The 25,992-nt window shown below is 41.5% G+C and overlaps 1 protein-coding gene across 1 annotated transcript in view; it reads right to left on the reverse strand.

Moving 5' to 3' along the window:
- Positions 1 to 20,760, reverse strand: part of LOC131125469 (solute carrier family 22 member 23-like) — a 37,756-nt gene extending 16,996 nt beyond the window's left edge. The window contains exons 1-3 of the mRNA XM_058067055.1: positions 19,150 to 20,760; positions 9,908 to 10,011; positions 9,662 to 9,816 (exon numbers count right to left, since the gene is read on the reverse strand). Of these exons, the coding sequence (XP_057923038.1) occupies positions 9,662 to 9,816; positions 9,908 to 10,011; positions 19,150 to 19,854 (964 nt within the window). The 5' untranslated portion in view covers positions 19,855 to 20,760. The remainder of the gene's footprint in view (positions 1 to 9,661; positions 9,817 to 9,907; positions 10,012 to 19,149) is intronic.
- Between the last annotated feature and the right edge of the window lie 5,232 nt (positions 20,761 to 25,992).

A 25,992-nucleotide genomic window follows, 5' to 3' on the forward strand; every position in this document is an offset into this window, starting at 1 on the left:
CATCTTTGGTAGTGAATGAGTTAACCATGCAAAAATGGAACATACTGTGTTTCTTTCGGAGTTCCACTGTCCTATCAGACAACAATGTAATCAACATTCGTGCGGAGCCAATTAGCGATTACAGTAATCCCAAAAGAAGCTTTGATTGCTTTGCTGACCGGCAAAAGTAGCAAAGTAATCAAGACGTCTGCCACAAGCTCAGTGGAGGAGTCTTTGTTTTACTAATGAAACAAGTCCACCACTACAGGCACTCAATGCAGCCACTTCCTGTAGCCGCATGTTAATGTCATGACCTTTCCATGTTTATGTGATGTCCCTGTTTATCTAATGATTGTTTTTTATCTTTGATGTCTATTTGTTTTTATCTGGAGCCACAGGCCTTTGTGTAAAAATGCCATGTTGGCCACCTTGTATTTATTTAACCTGCACTATTGCAAAATATGAATGTGTAAGCTTTAACAATGATATGTTTTGGGTTTGTGGGAGTAGGGCAAATTTTTTTTTTTTCTTTGATGCAACTTGTTGGGTCCATTTTTATTGCTCGACTAATGCTTGTCCTCTACAATTGCATTCAGACAATCATTAACCTGCAAAGTGGAACTAGACAGCATGTGCAGTATCTAAGGGGACAAGCTGGGTGTGATAGTTTCTGCTTTTCAGACAACATAGCCTAACAGGGCTGGGCGATATGGACCAAAAGTCATATTCCGATATATTTAGGTTGAGTTTAGACTGAATTTAGACAAAAGTCAAAGCCAAATATGTGTAAATATATCTCATAGGAGCCGGGTTAGTGCTCCCATCTCAAATTCCCCATGAGGACAGACGGTAAACAGAGTAGATACGGTCTTTATACAGCAACCTTTATACCGTCTTTTCCCTGTTCAGCCTCTCCCCCTCCTGTTCTCCACGGGGATCCCCAATCGCTCTGCGTCCCGAAGGGGTCTTCAAAGCTTACAGCTGCTCCCGAGTGTAAACAAGGGAGCCAAAGCTGCACACTTACTTAAGGGGTCGGTATGACACCAAAAAACAAAAAGAAAGTCATAACTAAAGCTCTATTAAACATTAAAATAATGTAACTCGCTTGCACTTGGGCGGCGCCATCTTTAAAAATGAGGCCTCCCCATCAAATCCTGTCTATATCAACATAAATGATAAGCTTGTTTTTGTTATCGTGCTTAAAATAAATATTAATATTTTTAAAATATCGATATATCGGCCTGCCCTAGCCCAACATAACATAGCCAAAAATACTCCTACTTTATCTAATATATTCAGGTTCCTATTATGTGGTACTATAAAGCTATAAAGATACTATTAGATTGCCACCCCCTTTAAAGCAAATGGAAATGCTGTGCAGGACCAAACTCAGCCATGTGCAAAGCTGCTGATGAGTTTTTGCTAGTTGTGATTGACAGGCCATTGCAGCATTGTCAGCAAAGAGTGTATCCCTGCTCCGTGCTCAGTGAAGCTAAGAGTAGAGTTACTACAGATGGAAGAGCTTTTTTTTTTTGCAAGAAAGGAAAACTGCTTTGTCAGTGCACATCAGCGTCCATGTAAAACGTAGGAGGAAGAATGAGGGGGAGAGCTTTAAAAGTGTGGAGGTGAGCATCCGGGCCATTTAATTCACTCTTCAAGTCTCCAGTCAGTAGAGGTTCTAGCTTCAATGGCTCCCTGAGCCCATCTCTCTTATTATTTTGGCTTTTTTTTCCAAAATTGTGCACCCTATGGCTTTGACTTTAAGAGCACAAGTCTTATTTACTATGTCTTAAATGGCTTATTTACTCCTATTATGTGTACTAGTATATTGGGTAATGCGAGTGTACAGGCGACCATAGTGGTAGTTAGTTAATATCTAGAGGGTTCTATTAATGATTTAAAAAAAAACATATTTAGGTTTTCTTCCGCTCCAACTAAAAAATATTCCATTTATAAAGAAAGAATCCTACTTTGCGGAAATTGACTTATCACTGTATTGTTTTATGCTTCAACCTACCTTTACACTTTTAGGACAGTTATAAAATGCTACTTAAAGTCTTTGACTGTGTAAATAATCAAAGTTTACTCCCTAACTCCTGAGGATCATTCCAACCAAAGTCTGTCAAAAGATATTCTGCATATAAATGCCGCCTATGCCAGCAGAATTTCACTTATTTTGTCAGAACTCTCAGAAGGGCTGCTCAACAATAGTCTGCCTTCTCCCTTGATTATATAAGCAGGATGACTTTCGGAGTCAGCACACAAATTGCCTGAGGTAATGTCAATGAAAAAGGAATTATTGACAATTATAAGGTCATAGCGATTGATAACAGTCTTATCTGAACGAGAGAGAGCGTGTGACAAAAAAAAAGGCTGGTCTCTGCCTTTTTAAACTTATCCACTTCTTAAAACTGTCTGCAATTAAAAAGTAATGTAAAACACTGCCTGAAGGAGAATGCTTACTTTTCAGGGTGTTTGCATGCAAGTGTGTTATTTGTCTGTTCTAACCTCCAGCCCCTTCCTCCCACATGCTCAATCAGCACAAAATCATTTCTCCAGAAGGCTCTGAATAGAGACTTCGTTTTCAACATAAAAAAATACAGAGGATGGAACAAATGCAGAATGTACAAACATGACTCAGTTATTCATTTTTACATGGAACAAATGCAGATTAGACAAACATGGCTCAATTGCTTAAATTTTACAATCTACAAAGAAAGGTCGCCCACGCTGATTTGATCAATCACTGGACTTCACTCAGGAATTCCTGAGATAGCTTGAGATTATGTCACACACTCTCATAAACCCCTTCTGAGTCCAAGTCAGGTTTTAAAATGGAAGTGTTTTTTTTTTAATAAAAGGAGAGTAAAGCAGATTTATAACATACAAAGTGGTGCTGAGCATGCATGGGAGAGAACTTTAACCCTCCTCGAAAGGGTTCGCTCATTTATCAGTCAAAGAGCAAAGAGCAGATTGTAGGAGAGAGGTCAAGGACGGGTTTAACTGTATCATGGCGAGATGAAAAATACTTAAGACCCTCCACTGAAGGGATGGGTGCCTTTTATATTTTAACAGATACGTTACGGATAAGGATGGGTACCTTTCACATTTGAACTGATGTGGTAACGATACCTAGTACCTGGCAATCAGTACTGGTACTCAACGGTACCAATATTCTGTACTTTTGTATGTGTTCATGTAAAATTAAATAACTAAAAAAAAATCAAAAAATTGTTAACTATAATGATGAAAATGGTAATATTAATGATGATTATATGATGGCAATAATGATAAAGATTATAACAATAATGATAATAATGATAATAACAATAATAATATTACAATGGCAATAATAACAGGGGAAAACAAGACAGTGGCATGAACATGATTATATCTTGCAAAAAGGGGTAGGCATTTATAAGCTTTTGCTTTAGCCTACTCCTTTTGGGCTTGTGATCAGATAGCTGAATACAAATGTAAATAATGGAGAGTTGTATTTTGATTGGTGTGGGAGATGCACTGTGGTGTTTCGTGTATTTGCCCAAATAAAAAAAAAAGAAAAATAAATGTGGATTATTTTTTTATTTACGAATATACTGTACTTAACTTGAACAAGTACAGTTGTAGCGCGTACTATGCATTGAAGGGACATTTTAATGCTTGCAAACATCCGTTTACACACACAGTTCAGTTACAAATGTGAAAATTGTAAATAGTTCATGGTGTTGTATGTGTAATTGTAATTTGTATTGGCCGATATTACTGAAAAAGCACGGTATCAATATTGGTCGATACTTGCGACCCCCTCCGCCAATCAGCTCTGCCCCACAGCAGCATCCAACAAAAACATGTTTGGCATGTGTGGGACTTCCTGTCTTTATGAGAGTGATACAAGTTTTGCACCCTGCAAAACTAAAATGTTAATAAAAATGTCTCACTGGGGTGTGCTAGAAAAAGCTTTAGATTGGGGTGGAATTTGGGGGGGGCGAGCACTTGGCAGGGAGTGGTGAGTTTGAGGCTAAGGCTCCAGTCCCAACCCTCTGTACTTGCAAGTGTGGGCAAAATTGGGGGATGAGTACCGCCTCAGTAAAGATTTGGGAGAATACAGACACTATGTAGCACTTTTAGTGCAGGAGGAACTTTCATTGTGTGTGGGGGCTGTGTCAAGCTACAGATGACGTGTGACGATGAGTACCATGTGCAAACACGTCTGACTCCGTGAGCATTCACGTGGTGGGTGCACGTCAGTCTCAGCACTTCCCCAGTTTGGCCATCCAGTGAGAGTGCACAGCTTGACCACAAATACAGCCAGTAGTACATTTAAACATTTACACTTAATTTACGTATGTGATCGGTATTGTCCGATTTCACTCATGGATGGTTGAGATCAGTATCAGCAACATAAAACCATGATCTAAACATCCCTATTTTTGATACACATATTTTATACTTACTGTATATTTTGGCCTTCTCAAGTATTAGTAGCTAAATAAGCCAAATTAATGTGTGTAGAACGCATACCAGGACAACTTACGACTATGAACCAACAAACAAACAGCATACAGGTCCAATCAGGCACCCCACCCAAAGGCCTGCCCAGGCAACTGGCCTATTTTATTCACCAGCATATATTATGCATTGTATGTGTATCAATGGGGAAAAAATAATGTAAATTTATTGCCATCAGTTAGCCAGCAGTGTTTTGTGTAAAAAAAAAAAATAAAAGCAGGAAGAGCAAATTGTGAAACGCATATATTCAAACGTTGCGATTGCATTTCCTCGTCTGACTCAGTCTCTGGGTGATGATCACCCAGCCCAACACATGACAAGCACAGACATGCTGATTTAGACATGAAAACGAGCGACAAAAAACTCAACCGACTCCTTATTGTATGTAAACATCATAAACAAGTGTCCTATAATAAAAACCAACAAACAAAACAAGCGTCCAAGACTGCACTAAATGACACTTAAATCCTCAATTATTTCTCAAGGCATTTACTTTTTAATCCCTGATCTAGAAAAATCAAGCATGGCCCAGTGAACCGAAACACAGACACACTACTCCCTGCCTGATCCCCACATTGTCCCCCAAACACAAAAAGTTGGCATAACTCAACATGTCGTGTGTATTTATCACACCTGGTATCAACATGACACACGTGTCATTGACATGAGCACCGCACCAAGTCCATCACTGAGTCAACATAAGGCTATAGATTGAGATCTGATGTTTATGTGAATATGCATCCATCCATTTTCTATACGTTAAGCCTTTTATATATACACATCATGTATTGGTTGGAAAAACACCATCTATCTATCTATTATCACCTTCACTCTTTTCTTGAAAAACTTCAGACGTCCAGTCTCTACTTCCGGATCAGATTCGCCGTTTATTATCAACTCCTATAAAGTTGTGTTCGGCAGGTAGCGGCACAACACCAGAAGTCCTAAAGCACTTGTGAGTGTGACCAACCACAGCAGAGTGGGCGTTGCCTGGAGGTGGGGCACGGGTGGAATAAATTAAAACAGACCGTATTCACAGGAAGCACGAAATCCAAAGAAATACAGCTGGAATAGGTGCAGATTCTGGAAGATCTAAGAAGCTTTCTGTGCTGGTTATTGTGTGTAGCTGCTCTATAGCGGTCCACAGCTTAATACAAAGGGTCAAAAAAGGGGGCGTAACAGAGTCCCTTTAATGTACAGTACCAAATATATCCTGTGTATATGACTGTTGTTTTGTATTGGCCCATGTTGAATGGGATCAGAAGTGCTCTCTGAAAAGCTGATTGACATCTTCAAAAGCAGTCCAGGGGAGCATGCATGCTAATGACAGGTCTGAATACAGCCTGCATTGCTGAGCAGAGACACGATGCACATTTTGCACACTCAAGGTCACAACATTTGGTACACAAACTTAACGTGACTCAATACAAAAAAAATGCAGCTTTAACAAAGATAATGAGGCTTGGTTTTGATTGACAGCCCCAGAAACAACTCAGGAGCAGAATTGTAGATGTGGGTTTGAATAGCGTGTACAGGTGTACCAATGGTGACTGCATGCTAACAAGACTAGCTCACATCTCTGGGTAAACACCTTGCATCAGATGACATTTTCAAAGCAAATGCCTTTTAATTGTTGTTTACTTGGAGCAAACGATTTAACGCAAGCGCAAATCACAATTTCATCACCTTAACAGATGCAAATTTCTTGCAAATCACAGGTGAGACACTTGGTGTCTCTGGTTTCTGGTTCTCTTTACTGATACACTCCTTTTCTCCTTTCATCCCTTTTCCCTCCAGTGTCCCAGTGTGGCAGATAGCATCAGTGGCTGCACTAATGTCACATTACATTAGTCAATGTTTGGCCCTTCTCTAAAGCTGTAGTGTGGTGGGCCACACTGACAGAGTCTCGTGGCTGTGAGCAAATTGTTCTGCACTTTCTTACCACTCAGGTGGAACATGTTCAAATGTCCCCTAATAGCAAAATGAAATATCTAATGATGTTATAACTGCAATTTGTGTCCATAGTTAATGAGCACCAAACATTCTAAAACTACCATCTCCCTTATTTGTTTGATCCACTTTTCAGAGAAGAGGCTCTCAAATGATTGACATCATGACAAGAACCCCACCCCCCCCATTCTTGGTCGATACCATCTGCTCCACCCCTAGTTAGATGAGCCTGGCCTGTGTATGTCCATCACATCATGGTGGGCAGCTTTGTTTATAAAAACAACAAAAAAAGCAGCGAGCACCAAGCATGACGTTACTGTTAAAATGTGAGGGGAATGTGTGGCCAACATAGCCATGCTATCCTGACCCGTTCATTAACGTTACACTATATGTGATATTTGGCATCTATTACTTTGGACAAGTACAGCGTACATGTGTATGGAAAGTGGATAAAGAGCAGAATAGTGCTTCTTAGAACCACACACTTTGTCAGAGTCAGGCAGGGACAAACACAGCTCATTAGCATTGAAGCTACAGACTCACAAAAAGGCATGTTCCCTGTGGGGCTTACTAAAAGCACTAAATGAATTTAATAAATTCTCTGCAAACTCCGGCATCAAGGCTAGATTTTGGTCAACACACCATTGTGGGACCTATGAAACTTATATAAAATTGATGAAATATAATAGAATATGGGACCTTATACCCAGAAATATAGTCACTAGGATGATGGACAAGAATAAAAAAAGACTTCAAGTGCACGTGGCTTGATGAGCAAGAAAGGAAGAGGATTAGCGTTACATTGTGCGTGCACAAGTGCACACACACAGAGTAGAAACAAATCCAGCCACAAAAAAAGATTGTTTGTTTTGTTGCATGCATTTAACAACATATGACTGAGATGTGTTGTTTACAGTCACGGGCCAATGTTATTTTTCAAGCGAATACTAAGAGAAAACACCTCGAGGTCAAAAAGAAATTGATTCTTTCTCCACCTCGCTAATGTGTTATTGAATGACCGTTCCTACTCTCGGAGCCCTCGCTGAGTTTTGTCAATACGGATTGTCTCCAGGCTAAATATCAAGTGTCACACGTCACAAATACAGGTATACCTGCATAGAAAAACAAAGCCAATACAAATATTAAACACACTTGGATGGTCCCCTACACTCCCTCTAAACAAACACATGCAGGTGTTCTTTACACTGACTTACTCTTGCATACAGGGGAAAAAATGATCTGTCAATATAGGAGGTTGTGTTCTAAATTCTGAACTCTGAATTGAGTTCTGAATTCTGTTTAGTTCTGAACTGGGCTTGATAGAAGGTCTCAACCTGGCTTTGTGCACGAATACCATAGTTCAAAGTGTATTGGATTTACAGAAAGTGTGCAATAATTATGTAAACAAAAGTGGGCAGCTTCATTTTGAAATAAGGTGCTGTGGACTGATATAACTGAAATTGAGTTATTTGGACATAACAAGTGGCGGTATGCATGGCGGATAAAGAATACAGCATTCCAAGACAAAAACTTGCTACCCACAGCAACATTTGGTTGTGGTTCCATCATGTTGTGGGGCTGTGTGGCCAGTGCGGGTACTGGAAATCTTGGTAAAGTTGAAGGCCGCATAGATTCCAGTCAGCAGATTCTTGCCAACAATGCTCAAGGATCAGTGACAAAGTTGCACCGCAACAACATACTTCCAACAACATGATGTCCTTAAACACTGCTCAGATTCAAGTAGAGGAACAAGTACAATGTTCCAGAATTGCCATCTCAGTCCCCAGACTTCTGGGAGAAAATGTGGTGTGATTTAAAGCTGGCTGTCCATGCTTGGAAACCATCAAACCTGACTCAACTGGAAATGTTTTGTAAAGAGGAAGGGTCAAAAATACCGTCAATCAGAATCCAGACCCTCATTGGAAGCTATAGGAAGCATTTATTTAGGCAAAAGCAGGATATACTAAACATTGATGTCATTTTCTGTAGGGGTGCCCAAATTTATGCACTTGCTTACATTTGTTAAAAATAATTATTGCACAATTTCTGTAAATCCGATAAATTTTATTTCACTTCTGATTTATCACTGTTTGTCTGCAACATGATATATTTAACTGAAAAGGCTGATCTCAACAACAACAATGACTAGCAAGTTAGCAAGCAGACGCAAATATGAATGAAGACACAAAGGCAATAGTTTGTCAGCCGAACGCCACAGTTCGAGTGTGGCTGTCCAGCACAGTCTCCCTCTCAACAGCCAACACAAATAAGACTTTTGAACGGCTGAATAAATATTAAACAAAACTGCTCAAAATGGTGTGCGTTCAGTGTTGTAATGCACAAAAGCGGTGATGTTCAGTGTTGTATTCCAGCTCGCTATTATGTAAAAGGTTGGCTATCATCTAAATTCACACAAGTAGTGCAGTCTGTCAAATCCATTATTTTAGACAGCTCAAATATGAGCCCTTATGATAGTTTAACAATACATAACTGTGTGTGTGCTTAGGTTATATTGAAGTGTTTTTTTTTCTCAACAGAGATTATCAACATCGTGTTGTATCACTGGAGTACTTCCTGTTTCTCAGAGTATTTTGCTGTACAGTTTAAGTAGAAAAGGTTGGAGAGCTCACATAGTAGTTGGTTGATATTCTGCATTATACATTGGTAGTGTATTGTCTGTTTTTATCCACCTATTGTGATGCTGTGTGTGTGTGTAGTACACTACACTTAGTGGCTCAAATGTGACCTGACACAATGATCTCTGAATGATAATCTTAATGATAATATATATTTTTAACATCTATATTATTGAATATCTGTAATAGCACAATTATCAACCCGCAAAATTTGTTATCATGACTGACCTACTTCTTAACATCTCAATCTCCCAGGTAGACTATACCACATTATCCAGTCATAATCGAGTTTTGGTGCCGCAAGGACAGCTGGCATTGGTTCTAAGCACCCTGGTAGAAAATGGGTAAATGACAAAATTATCATTTATTGATTCATTCAATCATTTTCTATGTCACTACGTATATGCTGGAGGGTATGCTGGAGCCTATCCCAGCTGACTCCAGGCAAGAGGCGGGGAACACCCTCGCCAGTCAATCACAGGGCACATATAGACAAACAACCATTCACACTCACATTCATACCTATGGAAAACTGAGAATCGCCAATTAACCTAACACAAAATGATCTGTAATTATAATTGACTTACTGAGGACATAGAGCGACAGTGTTATGCCTGCCAAGCAAAAGCCTTCAAAAAACCTCAGGGTGCTGAACATGGGAACATTGACGGAGAAGGCCACAGTGAGGCCAAACACCAGCATGAACAGAACGGATATGATCAGCACTGGGTGGCGACCAAACCTAAACAAACAGACAAAAAAATATTTTAAACATATTTTAATCGATATATATTGATTTGATGATAAAGAATAGTTCTGGGGAAAGGTCTTACCAGTCTGCAAGGATTCCAAACACCAGGTATCCAAAGATAGATCCCACCAAGAGGGAGAACTTTGCAATGTGGACTTTCCATGCCGAGTTACACACCAGACTCCACTGTAGAGACAACAAACACAACCGTTACAAAAATCTCAGTGTCTTAGAGGTCAGGATTAACTGAATATTATTTTTAAGAAAGAAACCATGCTAAAAACATGATGGTATTGTCTGCCTTTGATGGTTGACCATTTGGTGTCCCAAGGTTGTGTTTATTGTGAGGTTTTTGAGTTTCAGTTTTCAATTACCCACTTATATTTGGTCATTGATTAGCGTGTACCTACTCAGACGTAATACACTTTGGTGAGCCCAACATTATAGCAAAAGGTGGGCCTTAGCCCATCATCACGACCGTTCCTCCATGGACACATGCTGGTCATGTGGCATCTGATATCATCAGTTAATAACGACCATGGAGAGATAAATACAAAGACTTGAAATAATCCACAAAGTCAGTAAAATGTTAGTAATACAGTGTTATGTAATGTCAAGTGAAGGCACATGAAAATGGGTCAAATGCTGTAAAGCAGCGTGAACGCGGGCCACACACAAATCCAGCATGGTTGAAATGACTCGGTGCGAGTATTGTGACAGTAAAAAAGTCAAAACCAAATAGTTGTGAAAGATCTGAGCCAGGAAATACTTGAAAAACCTTCAAAATCAGTATAAGCAAAAGTTTATTGTGAACAGTAATTTCTCCTTTTCCAGAACATCTCCACATTTCCGCATTTTTGTTCTTCAGGGATAAGGGTTCTTGGGGGGGCTGCCATGACCTCTATGACAGTGTCCTGTTTAACTTGCAAATGCGACAGGATTACTCAAAACCACCCAACCCTCACATGAGCCAGGAATGCCACTCATTCATACTTTCAGTATCGATGTCAGCATAGAAAAAAAAGACGCAGGGTCACAAAACAAGTTCCAGGTTGTGCAATCGCTTCAGAGCAGATTTAAAAAAAAAAAAATTTAAGTGACTTGCCTGCCGACTGTAGTAGTCAGAAGTTAAGTGTGGACTTTTGAGCTGCTGTGTGGACCACAAACAGATGAGTAATGTTTCAGCACCTATCCAGGGTCACAACAGCAGGTGATGTCGCACAATTGTTAAGTGCTGCTGAAATGTACACAACCGAGTGGTTTGTGTGCGTGTCAACATGTCATTAGTGGGGTAAAGTCCCATGTCAATGCACATGTATTATTTACAAGGCTTCTCCAGACCCAGCTCACTCATTGATGGGAACAACATGTTGCTGATAGCGCTAGCAGTCAGAATAAAAAAGTAAGGGGTGCACAATACGTGTATTGATCTGTATCATACCATTCCAAACAGGTCATGGTTCGGTACACATGTGTATCGAACAATACGGAACGTCGGAACATCCCTCATCCCCCAACTAATTTGTTCTCTTCAAAAGATAACTATTGCTCAAATTCAACCACAGTCATTTGAGAAAAGTCAGCAGACATCTCAGGGATTTTAACGGATTTGCTCACATCGGCTCTTTGCAGCATTTCTGTCAGCTAATAGGTTTATACGCTTCTGCACACTGACTTCTATTCATTATTCTCTAATGAGCAACACAACAGCAAGGAGGCAGAGTAGAAGAGCAGCTACATGATGGAACTTGGACTGAAATCAACCATTGTATACATATATACATACATACATACATACATACATACATACATACCTGGGTGTGAAAAAGTGTATGCGCACGTCCCGATTTCTCATTTGTTTGCATGTTTGTCATAATTAAATGTTTGAGACCATCAAGCAAATGTAAATACTAGTCAATGACAATCTTGGTGACGCCTAATATAGCCAGTAATACATTTAAACATTTACACTGCATGCATGTAATCGGTATTGGTTGATTTCACTCATGGATTATAGGTATCGGCAGCATTAAATCCTGATCGGAACATCCGTAGAGGTGACTTGTGTGGAATTTGGGGAATGAACTTGAAGAGCCTTAAAAAACTCAAAAAAAAAGTGTTAAAAAAAGAACAAGTGAAGACTTGTTAATGTTTTATACTTCACTATTACATCAAACCACTGTACTGTCCTATTAACAGAGATTAACCTATTTTTCCACACTGTTTTGAATGCTAAAATATGACCTAAAGCAATGCCTGTAAAGTTGAACAATGGAACAAACAATGTTGAGATACTGTTAATTATTTCTTATCAGGAAGAAATTGGGTTTGAGCATAAACAAGATCAATGTCACAACAGCAAGTCCATAGACGTTAAGTTCATAGGTCAGATCGCTTTGAAGAAACGCCATGTATGTATTCGGATAGGCAGAATTTCTATTTCCACCTGTGGGAGAGAGAATCCTTTTCATTATAGCCAATCCAAAAGTAAATTTGCAGTAAATGAAATCAAAAATGTCATTACGGCTTCATTAACAACATTTGCTAACATCCGAATCGGCCAGCAACACAACCCTGTGTGTTTAATTCATGCATGAATCTTTATAGTATAATAAGTAATGGTGAGAAAGTGACTATTTAAACATATGGTTTTGCAAGCAGACAACTTCAACAGGCAAAGTAGAAGAAATACATTAGGTTACTAAAATGTAGAGTGGATTTGAAATGCTGAAAAAAAACATCAAATCACATGACATTGATTATTCATGGAACCAGGGAAGTCCCTGGTTCCATGAATAATCAATGTCAAAAAATATCTTAGAAAAAGAGTATAGTACAGATCAGTCGACACGTAACAATTATGGTACAGCTGCTCTTTTCTGAGCTCGATGAACTTGGTGAGTGGTGGGGGAAGGGGGTCTTGAAAGTGTGGGGCATTTGAATGACACAGTGAGGATGCCATGAGAAAAACACTCGAAGCGTGACAAAAGCCAGAAAAAAAAAGATAAAAATGGTAATACATTCATTACAGCACATCTAAAAGAGATGAAGGGAAATGCTTAGATAAAAGGCTGAATATAAAAAGAGGAGAGGAGAAGGCAGAAAGACACGGGGCGAGAGAGGCTGCTGCATAGTTACTGCCTAGCAACAGAGATTATCAGACAATTCCAAGTTTTACCTCACCCATGGGTGGAAATGCTGTAAGTGGTGGGCGTATAGAGCGGAGGGCGGGGGGTTTACAAAAATATCAAGAAGTCAAGAGAGTAACAGAAAAGGATAGTTTCTGAAACACTTAATGACTCATGCATCACACTTCAGCTAGAATGGAAATCTATTGCCACTTCATTAGACTAACCTGCCATTATCCATCCATCCATCCATCCATTCATTTTCTATGCCGCTTATCCTCACAAGGGTTGCAGGTATGCTGAGCCTATTCCAGCTGACTTGGGGCGAGAGGTGGGGTACACCCTGGACTGGTCGCCAGCCAATCGCAGTAAAACTATTTATGTTTTACATTCATTTTTGTGGTTGCAGATTGACTTTGTGGCATAAAACTGCACTAATCCACTACACAACAACCACAATAATAAACACACTGTTATATAAAAACGAACTAGCCAACTTTAATATATTGACACGTGTGTTTGTTTTCCTCCTTTCTCACTTGACCAAACAGGCTGGATGACAAGAGGGTTTACGCTGTGTCTCAACACATGGCCACGTTGATTTTACAGCGGAACGAACGGAGTGAGTTAACCCTCCTGTCAGTCATTCAGTGTCTTTATACCAGTGGGTGAAGGCGGGACCTCTGGTGAGTACACACACAGAGTGGTGCAAGTGAGGAGTAAAAAGGCATTTACACTTGTATGCATTTTGCTACAGCATTATCCCTCAATTTGCCATGGCAATGATTTGAATGTCATTTATTAAAGCTTGTTTACAATAATATTGTTTATCAGCAATGATATGTCGGACAATTACTGTCCAGCAAAATTTTGACCATGACAGGCTTGAGTATCATAATTATAATACTCTGTAACAGTAAAATTATTTTCTATCTTGTGAAAGCATTTGTTTATGCATCTAATATAACGGATATAAATATTTTAATATATGCAACACTACATAGAGATCTGCAATTCATTGTCTTAACTATCAACCTTGTGCTTTGGATAGGTGATAACTGCCCACATATTGTCCCATCATAGCAGTGTAACCCAACAATGACTTCAACAAAGATTTCACACATAACAGTAAACAATGGAGGTCATGCAGAATTCTGGCTGTTTATAAGACAAGCTTTGTTTGAGGAAAAAGTGCCTTTTGTTCACTTCCAATTCCATTCCTGGTGTCACCAGAACGTGGCAGTTCTCCCTCACCCAATAAGAGGACCGGACGGTCTTTAGCTCCACCCTTTTGTCACCACACTGCTGCAGAGGGTAACCGAATTGAGGGTGCCAAATCATAAAACAATATTTTGATACCGACAGTCACAGCTTTTGACAATGGAGTCAGAAGTACTGAACTGGAGCTGCATCTAAACCCCACCATTAAATGTTCAGCCACCCCCCTTGACAAAACTGCACTTATCAGAAACAAAGCTCAAACATGGGGCCTCTATGTAGGTTTATCTGTGGCCAACACCAGTCTCTTGACACGAGCGAGAAGGATCATGTGTGCAGCCTGAGTGGCTGCAATAGTGGGTGGGTGTGTCTGCAGGGGGTTCAGTGCCTTTTGACAGCTGGGAGTGTTTCAGAATGTCCCTTACTGATCGGCAGGAGGGAGGGGGAGTTAGTTGAACAGCTGGCTAAACAGACTAAAGGGACACAGCAGAGAGGCCTACATGGGTGTTCATCCTTCAGTATCAGTTTTCACATCTGAGGCCAGGGTGGGTGCATGAGCCTTTTTACATAACATCCCCCTTATCGCACCTAGCCCATACTATAGTCGGACCTACAACGCTCTTGGGTCTAATGTTTCAGACAACCCAAATGTGAGCCGAGAAGGATTACACACACACACACAAGAGTGTAATGATATATTCTCATTGCAGAGGCTCAGTCCAATTAAGGAGGACCCTGAGGACGGCTTTGACTCAATTAGAACGGGTCTCCACATGAACCACTTTGGATGCTTGGCCACCTCTTGTAAATGTTTCTTTCAGTGGGAGCAAGGAACTCTAGCCAGTATGTCTTGTGGTGGAAACCGCAATACAATGAGACCACATGGGTCTGCGACATTCCAAAAAGTACATCCATCTAGGTCATACTACCATTCTACTACTATTACTATATACCAATACCAATATTTTATTAAGCAGGCTTTGCTACACAAAAATAAAAATAAATAAATCCAGGATCTACTCCAAATTGTCCATAGGTATGAATGTGAGTGTGAATGGTTGTTTGTCTATATGTGCCCTGTGATTGGCTGGCGACCAGTCCAGGGTGTACCCCGCCTCCCGCCCGAAGACAGCTGGGATAGGCTCCAGCACCCCCGCGACCCTCGTGAGGAAAAAGCGGTAGAAAATGAATGAATGAATGAAATCCAGGATCTCTGCCGTCAGCCAACTACAGGTCCAGGAGTTTGTGGTTGATATCGGTCAATAAACATGAGATGACGGAGGTAGTTGAGGTCAATGGTCAACTCTCCATCCATCTATTTTCCATGCTGTTTATCCTCATTAGGGTCGCCAGCCTAATGTAGACAAACAACCATTCACACTCACATTCATACCTATGGACAAATTGGAGTTGCCAATTAACCTAACATGCATGTTTTTGGAATGTGGGAGGAAACTGGAGTACCTGGAGAAAACCCATGCAAACTACACACAAAGATGCCCAAGCGGAGATTCGAACAGAGGTCTTCCCATTTTTCTGACTGTGTGGTCAACATGCTAACTAATCAACCACCATGCGATGGCCAAACTAACTTCGGTGTCCTAAACAAAATGGTTGGTGTTCGAGATCATATGGCTCAGTACATGATTTTTATCATTTTTACAGGCTTATCAGCACACATGGTCTTGTCTAATTGTTCACTACTTTTTAGGGAGATCTAACAACAAGACAACGAGTAATCTGCGTTTCATCCGCGGGTTCCTCACAGCTGAACAGAGAAGCCTGTCGCAGGGTTCACGTTGTTCAAACATGATCATAAGGATCCTAGTCACATGGTGTGCGTCTGTGTGTGGGAGGGCGTATATGTGTACTTTTGGCCAGTGTTGACACTTGCCTTACTTACAGTGTGTCACGGATAGCTGATCCCAATTGTGACCGCTCAGTCCAAACACAGGCACAAATGCCAAGTCATCAGTCTCTGCTGTTGGGTCACATCCTATTTGCTCTACTTTGAGACGGGAACATGTTGCAATGTACACAAGGATCACAAGTTGTGGACTGGCTGGTTATGTGGAAATTCAGTGTAAGATCTAGCAAATTGGAGCTTCTTTTTAATATGTATTTTAATATAGAATAGTGATACATAAACCTGTCTCATAATACTGTATCTAGTACTTGCCTTGTTACTTCTTGTGACTGTTCACTGCTAACTTTCTGCCACCTGTCATTCAAACAGTTAGACTTACTATATAGTGCTTTTCGGTGGCAGGTTTTGAGAGTCCCTGTTCCTGCAGACTTTCTGTCCACAGACACTCAAAAAAACCCAGTGGGCATGACTAGAGCATTAAACATTCCATAACAAGAGACCATGCAAATATGACAGATACTAGTCTCATGGGAGTCAGGTCCTTAATATTCCTGTTCCTGCTTAATTTCTGCCCACTGTCATTAAAAAAAAGTAGCAAGAGGGCTTACTGCAGCATCACCGACATAACCAGGAACAGGAACCTGAGAGAGATATCTTGCTCCTGTTCCTGATGACACTCTGCACACTGACTGACATTTGACAATTTTCGGTCACTGGGCTCTGGGGCATAGGAAAAGGCATGGTCTCCAAATCTTGCCTAGCAACAACACTAGACTGTGCTAATGAGTTGCATGATAAGGATTGAGGATCTGACATACATCAATGCCTTGGCTGTGCCTAGAAATTCTGTCCATGAAAATTATGAACAGAATCAGTGACAAAGGGCAGTCTTGGCAGAGGCCAATGTTCATCGAAAACAGGCTCGCCTTATTGCTGGCAATGTGAACCAAGCTCGCGCTCAGGTTATACAAGGACTGAATGGCACATAGTAGTGCGGAGCACACGGTCGAATGTCTCTTCCAAGTCCACAAAGCACATGTAGACCGGTTGGGCAAACTCCCATGTACCCTCCAGTACCCTCGCAAGAGGGTAGAGCTGGTCCAGTGTTCCGCGACCAGAAGCAAAACCACATTGTACCTCCTGGAGCCAAGGTTCAAATAACGGTCATACCCTTCTCTCCAGCACCCTGGGATAGACTTTTCCAGGGAGGATAAAGTTGGAACACACCCTCCGGTCACCCTTCTTGAAAAGGGGGACCACAATCCAGGTCTGCCAATCCAGAGGTTCCAGACTTCCATGCAACGTTGAAGAGACATGTCAACCAAGATAGTCCCTCAATTTATATATTATATATTTCTTTTTATTTACTTTTCCCTTCATGTTTTGCAGCAGCCCGTTTCACTATTCTGCACTATTTCATTCAGGAAATCGATGCCATATTTGTCATATACGTTTACGTTTCTCGAAATAAAAAAACATTTCAACTGACCTTCCTCTTGTTCTTCTGTTTGCACATAGTCCAACAGCCAATCCACCATAAAATAAGTCTTTTTTTAAACTTTGGCTTGGTAAGTGGATGTGGCATTGCCCATTTGTTTGCTAACCTGCAGAACAGCAACATGTACTAGGTAACATGCTGTTAATGAATTGTTTGGCTGCATAAGTAAGTTTGTGCAAACAGGATTTGATCACTGGCTGGAGAGTGTTCCTCATTGTGTTATATGTTGTTACAGCTTGGCACTCACTATGTTGCATTACAAAATTGTTGGGATTTTTTTTTTTCATTTATAGTTTTGGTTGTTCTGCATGGATTGGCTGTGCGCCGACAATGTGGGGGCAGTGCAAGATTGCACACACGCACAGCTTAGAGAGAACAAGAGTACAATGCCCCCCCCCCCAATTTCTTTCTGGAAAAATAATTTATCCTAGTGATGACCTTGTCCCAAGGTCGATATATGCATGTGTATTTTAGGCAACCATTCACGCATAGCAGCATCAACATGACATTCTAGGTGTGTATGCAAAGGCAACACAAATTCAGCACGAGCAGATGGAGCTGACTCCAGTCTGAGAGGATAAGTCAGTATTTAATATTGCGAGCTTTAATAATTCAAATAAATAAATAAAAATTAAGGACTTAAGTTTGTCTCACAGTCGGATATTTTACTACTTAGACATTGCCAGCAATAGTCTGACCATGTGATTAAATCAACCATCCCTCACTTTCTTACTGGATTGCTGCAGTTTGTTTGCTGTATTTAAATCAGACATGAGAGATAAGCAGATGGGCCGTTGGCACTATGATGGACACAAGCCCAGGCTACCATTAGTGAAGAGATGCTTCAAAGCCCAGCTTCTCATCAGACCATGTGTGCTGATAAGCCTGTAAAACTCTTCCGAGGGTAAGACTATAAATTAATACGACTTAAGTTCCTATTGTCTCCCACGAGCTGCAAGTTAATCAAATTGGACTAATCTATATTGATTCCCTGTGTGAGGCAAGTGTTGAAAGATTTAAATATCCAATCATGTTCAACTTAATGATAAAGTGGGTAGGTCTGTGCATTTTTCATTTAGATACAAGCATGTGATCTTCAATCAGAAACGTACACATAATGTGAAAATGGCCCAGAATGAACCCAGTTGTTTGGTTTGGGCTGCTACAGAGGATGGGAGAGTGGGGGGGGGGGGTGATGTTTGGTCAGGAGTTGCATTATTCCAGAGCGTGTGTACTAATGACCTTTGCCCTAAATCAAATGGCTCCTTTCTGTTATGTCCATTGGTGTGCCACCGGCAAATTCCATCTGGCCTGTCAGTATGTGCTAGCACTTATATATAGTACATTGGTTCACACATTTGGGCTTAAAATTGTCACCCTGAATAGTGATAGTGACTGGAATAAAGGAGGATGTAATGACAGTAATGGAGCAAACACTAGGTGACCAAAACATGTTGAAAGTGGGCCAGTGCCACGGGGCTCTATTGTTTCTATTGCACAGCAAGGGTGCCTTAGAAACTCAATGCATGGGGATCCCTTAACGCATGCGGGGTGTGGAAATTGGAAGGTGAATGAATGAAAGAGGACGTCCATGAGAGTATAACACATCTTACCTTGGTGACCACATTCTGTACAAGCCCGGTGTGCAGCTCAAAGGTCCACGCGTTGCACATACACTGCGTGTCACCCGTGTCGTTGTGACTGCCAGCCGCCCTCTCGCTGGCATTCTGGGCCACCTCCGACGCCCAGGAGCGGGACCGCGTCACGTTGCTGCCCATGCTGCTGGTGCTTGTGGCGGCTGTAGGAGTCATGGTGGTGTTGGCAAGGGGCTGGATGCATGTGTTGTTCGGCTGAGCGAGCAGGAAATTGTCCGAGTACTGGCTGAATCCAATGACGAGTGCCGGGATCCATGTCAGCACGATCAGCTGTTTCTGGTACTTCCCGAAGCCGCCGAGGAAGGGCAGAATCGAGCCGTCGATGCGCGTCAGGGGCACCGACGGCGACGTGCTCTCGGGGGAGACGAAGCCGTTCTCCGGTTGATGGTCGTCGGTGTCGAGCTGCACCACGTCCATCGCGGTTCCGCCGGTAGCTGCCTCCTCGGTTGTGTTCGGGAAGGAGGGGTTGCAGTGCGCGCCCCTACCAACACCACCGCCGCCGCCACCTCCTTCTCCTCCTCCTCCTTCTCTCCCCCCCACCCTGTCGACTCCACAATGCGTCAATGCGCTCAGCTCCAGCGGGGAGCCACGCCAAGTGGACTGGAAATGAGACGGACCTCTTTTATTGTCAGGAAGTACTTCCTCTCCTGTGTGTGTCTGCATGCAGCAGGAGCACACCGAAGCTCAGACAGCGGCCCACAAACTATATCACGACCTCCCCAGTCGTCCGGTCCATTGTGTTGGTGCCGGCGGACAGAGCAAACCCAGCTCCCGGAAGTGAAAGGCAGGTAACACACCTGAACATAAAGCAGCGTGGAGAGGCGTACTCACCCAACATGGCTGTTAAGAAGGGATGTGCACTGCAATGACTTCCTCCATATAGACCCCTCATGAACGACAAATGCTTTAACGTTGTCTTTGATAAACGAGATCATAATATGTATTACGTGTATTACATGAACACATACTTATTTCACTTTTGTGTGCATTATAACACCCAAAAAGAGGAAATATGACCTAACTAACAATGCAGGTCATTGGGACACACCTATTTTGACTACAAAATATATTTTTATTGTTCTATATACATGCTGTGATCAAGCATGAACAAGTAAATTGATAATTACATGTACTACTTACATTATTTTGCCTTATTTTGATGATTTAAAACATTACCAGAACGTCTTTTCTAGGCACATTGATTTCACCGACCCATTGATCGGAACAAACTCTACTTCCGTCAACAAGGTAAAACGCCCCATCCCCCCAAACAGTCATGTTGCTGTGTGCTAGGCAGATCAGGTTATAGTGAAACATATGTACATTCATTCATTCATTTTCTACCGCTTTTTCCTCACGAGAGTCGCGGGGGGTGCTGGAGCCCATCCCAGCTGCCTTCGGGCGAGAAGCGGGGCACACCCTGGACTGGTCACCAGCCAATCACAGGGCACATATAGACAAACAACCATTCACACTCATACCCATGGACAACCTGAAGTCGCCAATTAGCCTAGCATGTTTTTGGAATGTGAGAGGAAACCGGAGTACCCGGAGAAAACCCACGAGGGGGGGGGGGGCTGGGGGGACATGCAAACTCCACACAGAGATGGAATTGAACCCTGGTCTCCTAGCTGTGAGGTCTGCGCGCTAACCACTAGACCACCGTGCCACCCACATATATACACATACACAAAATATACACATGTAAAAAAAACGAACAATGCCCACTCTCATTGGGATGCAGACTAGTGGAATAGCATCAATAGTATATTTCAGCACAAGACGTATATGTCAGTTCAAAATAATCCTCAGGTAAAAACAGAATGCTCAGAACAAATGAGGATCTTGCTGAGTCTTTAAGCTGGTATCCTTCAGTCTGTCCTGTTGGTAGCTTGTGGACTCTCAAAAGTTGACCAACTATTCGGCTTATTGCCACAACCTTCAACAATACATGTGCATGGTATGACTTATAACCTAGTGTTAACCTTTCAAAACTAACAACACAGTACCAGCACCGTTAGGTAGCGTTACTACTCTAGGAAGTAGCTTGAGGCTACAGCAAGGTGATGTTATACTCCGTCAGAAATATAGTACTTGGTATTAGCTGCTACAATATTGCTGTAGCTTGGTTAATATACGGGTCAGTTATGTAAATGGAACACAATTAGCTGTGTCCCAATGACATGCACTGTTAGCTAGCTTGTATTAACTTGTTTTCTAGTGTCATAATGCACAGAACAGGGAAAGAAATGGATGTAGTGAAGGTGGGCATGAGGGTAGTTGGTGTGAGAGCGACAGATGCAGAAGACAGCGTTGGATGGAGGCAATTTGATGTGGCAATCCCTGAAGGAAAAAGCCGAAAGAGAAAGAAGACAGCCAAAAATACAAAGGAAGAAGCTAGCCTAGCCTACGGTACACATGACTGCGTCATATTAAGATATCCAAACTACACTTACAGAAGTTCGTTTTACCTGTGGGACCAAGGAAAGACTGGGTTGCGGAATTGGAAACCAAACAAGAGCAAAAGTGGAAACGTTCACTGAGAAAAAAGCAAAGAGAGCTGCACAGGATATGACTACTGACCAGTAACTTTCATGTTATGGTTTTCAAAGACAAGAAAATGTGTGGCTGCATAATAATAAAAAGATTAATACAGCCACAAGGGGGTGCTAATACACAAAAAGCATAGGTTCTGCTGAGAAAACTGACCACTTCCCGCAAAAACTGACCACTTTCGAGACACCGCAGTCTTTGGGGAAAGAAGCAGCACAAATTTGGTGACAGGTCAAGAGAAAGTCTTTCTGGTTCCATCTTTGACTGCTATCTCAACTTTCCAGACCAATTTGTCTTCTCCTGGAAAGGTCTTTGTGACGATGCTCATAGGCCATTCGTTCCTTTTTGCCTGATTGTCTTTCAGAAGGATGACATCTCCTTCATTCATTCATTTTCTACCGCTTTGCGGGGGGTGCTGGAGCCTAAGGATGACATCTCCTGCCAGAATATTTGTCAATATTTTGTCTAGCCACTAGGTGCAAACCTTTGAGGTAGTCATACTTCCAACTCTTCCAAAAAGTGTCAGCCAAGCCCTGCACTTGCTTCCATTTTTCTTCGAAAAGGTCTGCTTCCTCAAAAAAAAGCATTGCTGGTGTGAGGATGAGGGGAGATTCAGGATCTGTTGACGCCAGGATGAGGGGTCTTGCATTCATGACTGCCATGACCTCAGCCATTAGGATGGTATGGACTTCATGGGTAAGCCTGGATTTATTCTGTTCTGTGAACCATATGGAGAGGATTGAAGACCCAGGAGCAGCTCTGGGTTCTGAGGACCTTCTCCACAGTATCGGAGATCCGACTTAGTTTGTCTGTGTTCAATTCTCAAGAGGCACATCGACAAAAATTAGTGCCGCAGTCAGACCGTATTTGTTTGGTGTGGCCCCTAACAGTGAAAAACCTTCATAGGACGTTGATCAAGCTGCCAGAACTCATAGCCTCGTTGACTTCGATATGCACTGCCTGAGAAGACTTGCACAAAACATTACAACCCATCGTTTGAAATTGGAAAGTTCCCTCTTGTGTGCCATACAGACATTCAGCTGGTACATTAAGCTGGCCATTTGTTGAAGCTGTGTGTTTCCTTGTAACTTTCTACAGATGACTTGAAAAAATGCCGGATGGCTCCTTCAGAGAACTGTATTCCCTGATGTTTCACAGCATTGTAATAGTGGTGCACCAGCAGGGTTGCCAGATGATGGCACCCATGCAGGGACGATGATGGGTCAAGTCTCATCCATCTCAGTCTCCATGTCTTTTGGGAGTGGAGAGTCACAATCTTTTGCTTCAGCGGTGAGCATGGAGCATCAGTCTTCCCTGAACAGAGACAGGTGTGAGGAAGCCAAGGGGATCTTCTTCTTCACTGTGGAAAACAACCCCTGAGTACATGGCTTCTGGCTATCGGGAATCGACAAGATGAAAGACTCTGTGTGCCTATTCCACAAGAAACCCAGGACGGGTAGGTCATCAACAAAGGAGTCTAGGTCATCCGTATTGCGGTTTTCTGGGGGGAACACACCAATGACAGCAGGACAATTTCGAGGTTGGAGGCCGCTAGCACCTCATGAGCTCACTGGAAAGCACTGGCAGCTTCTTCTTCAGCGTCAAAGGACTTACAGTAAGTGCAGGGTCCACATAGAACTTGTGGTCAATCAGTTCTCTTGTATTGCCGCCATAGTCCGCTTCCACCTGAAAGAGGTAGACCTGCATCTTGTAGTCCATAATGTCGGCGTTAAAGTCACTGTTCCCGAACAATAGGAAGCAGAGAAAGTCCCTGTGGTCCTCCCTCACATCGAAGCAGTGGGACATGTGCTCAATGTCTGCAGTGATGGCAACCTGCTGGTTGGTTCAACAGCTTCATCCCTGTCAATTTCAAATGGTAGCTCATACATGTTAAATGGTTCTGAGTGTAAATGTATTGCTCTGACACATAGTCGGTAGTGTGTTGATATTGTCTGTTAGAAAGTTTGAAAATAACTGAAAATAAAATAATTCAACACACAGCCATTATTTTCTAACTAGCTGGCAACAGTAGCGACTACCAACATACTTGTGTATTACCTGCAGGCAAATATGGCGGTATTAGTGTCACAGACTGGGGTTGATTGAGTGCTGCCATAACTGGGGAGCTGTGGTTCATTGAGGGAAACATTAATTCCAAAATGTACTATGACATTGTGAAGCAGAGCATGATCTTGGCCCTATGGCAATTTTCCATTCCGATAAGGAGCCCAAACACAAATCCGTGATGCCGTGACCAAGTGTGTCTTCAGACAAGAACTCAATTGAGCATCTGTGGGGTATCCACAAGTGAAGAGAAGATGTCTATATCCACGAGTTGATGTCAACATTTGACGTCATCTTGGAGGGGTGGAAGAGGATTCCAGTAAAGCCTGTGCAGCGCTGGTAAATTTCCATGCCCATGAGGATTAAGGTAGTGCTAGATAACAATAGTGGTCAGCGCTCACACTAAATATTGACACTTTGGACACAATTTGGACACTGTCAAACATAATCACTTGCCAAAAAAGGTCACCACCTGGATTTAACTAAGCAAATATGTTTGGGGTTGCTGCAGTTGGTTAGGTCTTGGCTCAGCAGTGTTATGTTCCCGAATTATATTTTACCAATGCATTTTTTTCCCCATGATATCATGGGTATATTCCCAAATATCAAAGCCAGGAGTCACTGGGCTCAACCTGAGGTGTGTCAAGTGGTTCAGGGAGCATGAGACAGCCTTTTCACACATGAACTGGCCACTACAGAGTCCAGACTTGATCCCCATTGAAAATCTTTGGGATGTGCTGGAGAAGACTTTGCACAGTGGTCTGATCAAGATCAATACAGTACAACTCATCGATACAAGACCTTGGTGAAAAATTTGGTGACAATGTGACATTGCAGAAACTTGTGGAAAGTCTGCCAGTCTTTCAAAGCTAAAGGCAGTCCAACAAAGTTCTACAAGTGTGTGTTGAGGCATTGAGTCATTGGACAGACCAATACTGCTATAAATATAGCATTCATTCATTCATTCATTCATTCATTTTCTACCACTTTTCCTCTTGAGGGTCGCAGGGGTGCTGGAGTCTATCCCAGTTGCCTTCGGGCGAGAGGGGCGGGGTATACCCTGGACTGGTCGCCAGCCAATCACAGGGCTATAAATATAGCAATATAAATGAAATATAGCCAAGTTTAATTTCTTAAGTATTTATTCTTGGGAATATATTGTAATAAAAATGGCTACTAAAATATAAGGGGCACACACTTTTGTGGGATATTTGCTGTTTTGTTGTTGTTGGAGGAGAAGGATCTTGCACTGTCACCAAAGAATTCTGGTATGGAAAGTATAAACAACATTTTTTCTTCAGTGGATGACAGTATGTCCGACAAATCGAGTTAGGTAAGGTCGGCGTGAAATGTTGTCATAGTTACAATTAACTACTGACTGAACAAAATGCTATTGTTATAATGCAACTAATGATGTAGGGTAAACCCCAGGGGAAACAACCCACCCAAATGTATAGGATTCTCAGTTTTATGTTTTGATTCATTATACTGGTCGTTTATTTTTCTTGAGGCTTGCTGCATTTGGTGGCTTCATCAAAGGTTGCCAATAATATATTGCTGATATTTTTAACAAGGACCGGAATTTAACATTATTGCATTATCATTATTGTAAGAAGATTATTATATAAATTACCATATATTATTATTATAATTGTTATCATATAAATAAATTATTATATACAATTATTATTATTATATGTGCCTTATTATTATAAGAATAATTAATATAATAATATAATATTTTAAACTGTGCTTCCTATTTATGTTCTGATTCTTAATAGTAGTCCTAATAATAATACATTGATTTTGGTATTGATTTTTTTTTTTTACTCACAAGTCCTAATTATTTAACTGACCATATTTTTTGTATTTTGCAATGCTTCACCCTTCTGGTCATTATGAGTCACTGCAACCAAATGTCTACTTATATTGTCAGCTATAAAGCCTCAGTCTTCTATCTATAGCTGACAGGTTTATTTTTACAGTTTGGATGTGCATAGACTGATATTGAATAATGAAAACTATAACTATGAGTAAGATCTCATAATGTGTGATCGAACCCGAGTGTGAGGTAAGAAACTGCATGGTTTTCTAACACACTAGTGCCCCCTGCAGGAAAAGATGAGTACACGTCATTTTTGCCCCTTTTTCCCGTTGCCAGAAATACGCCATGAATAAAAAAAA

Source organism: Doryrhamphus excisus, chromosome 3 (assembly GCF_030265055.1).
Source record: "Doryrhamphus excisus isolate RoL2022-K1 chromosome 3, RoL_Dexc_1.0, whole genome shotgun sequence".
NCBI classification, from domain to species: Eukaryota; Metazoa; Chordata; class Actinopteri; order Syngnathiformes; family Syngnathidae; genus Doryrhamphus; species Doryrhamphus excisus.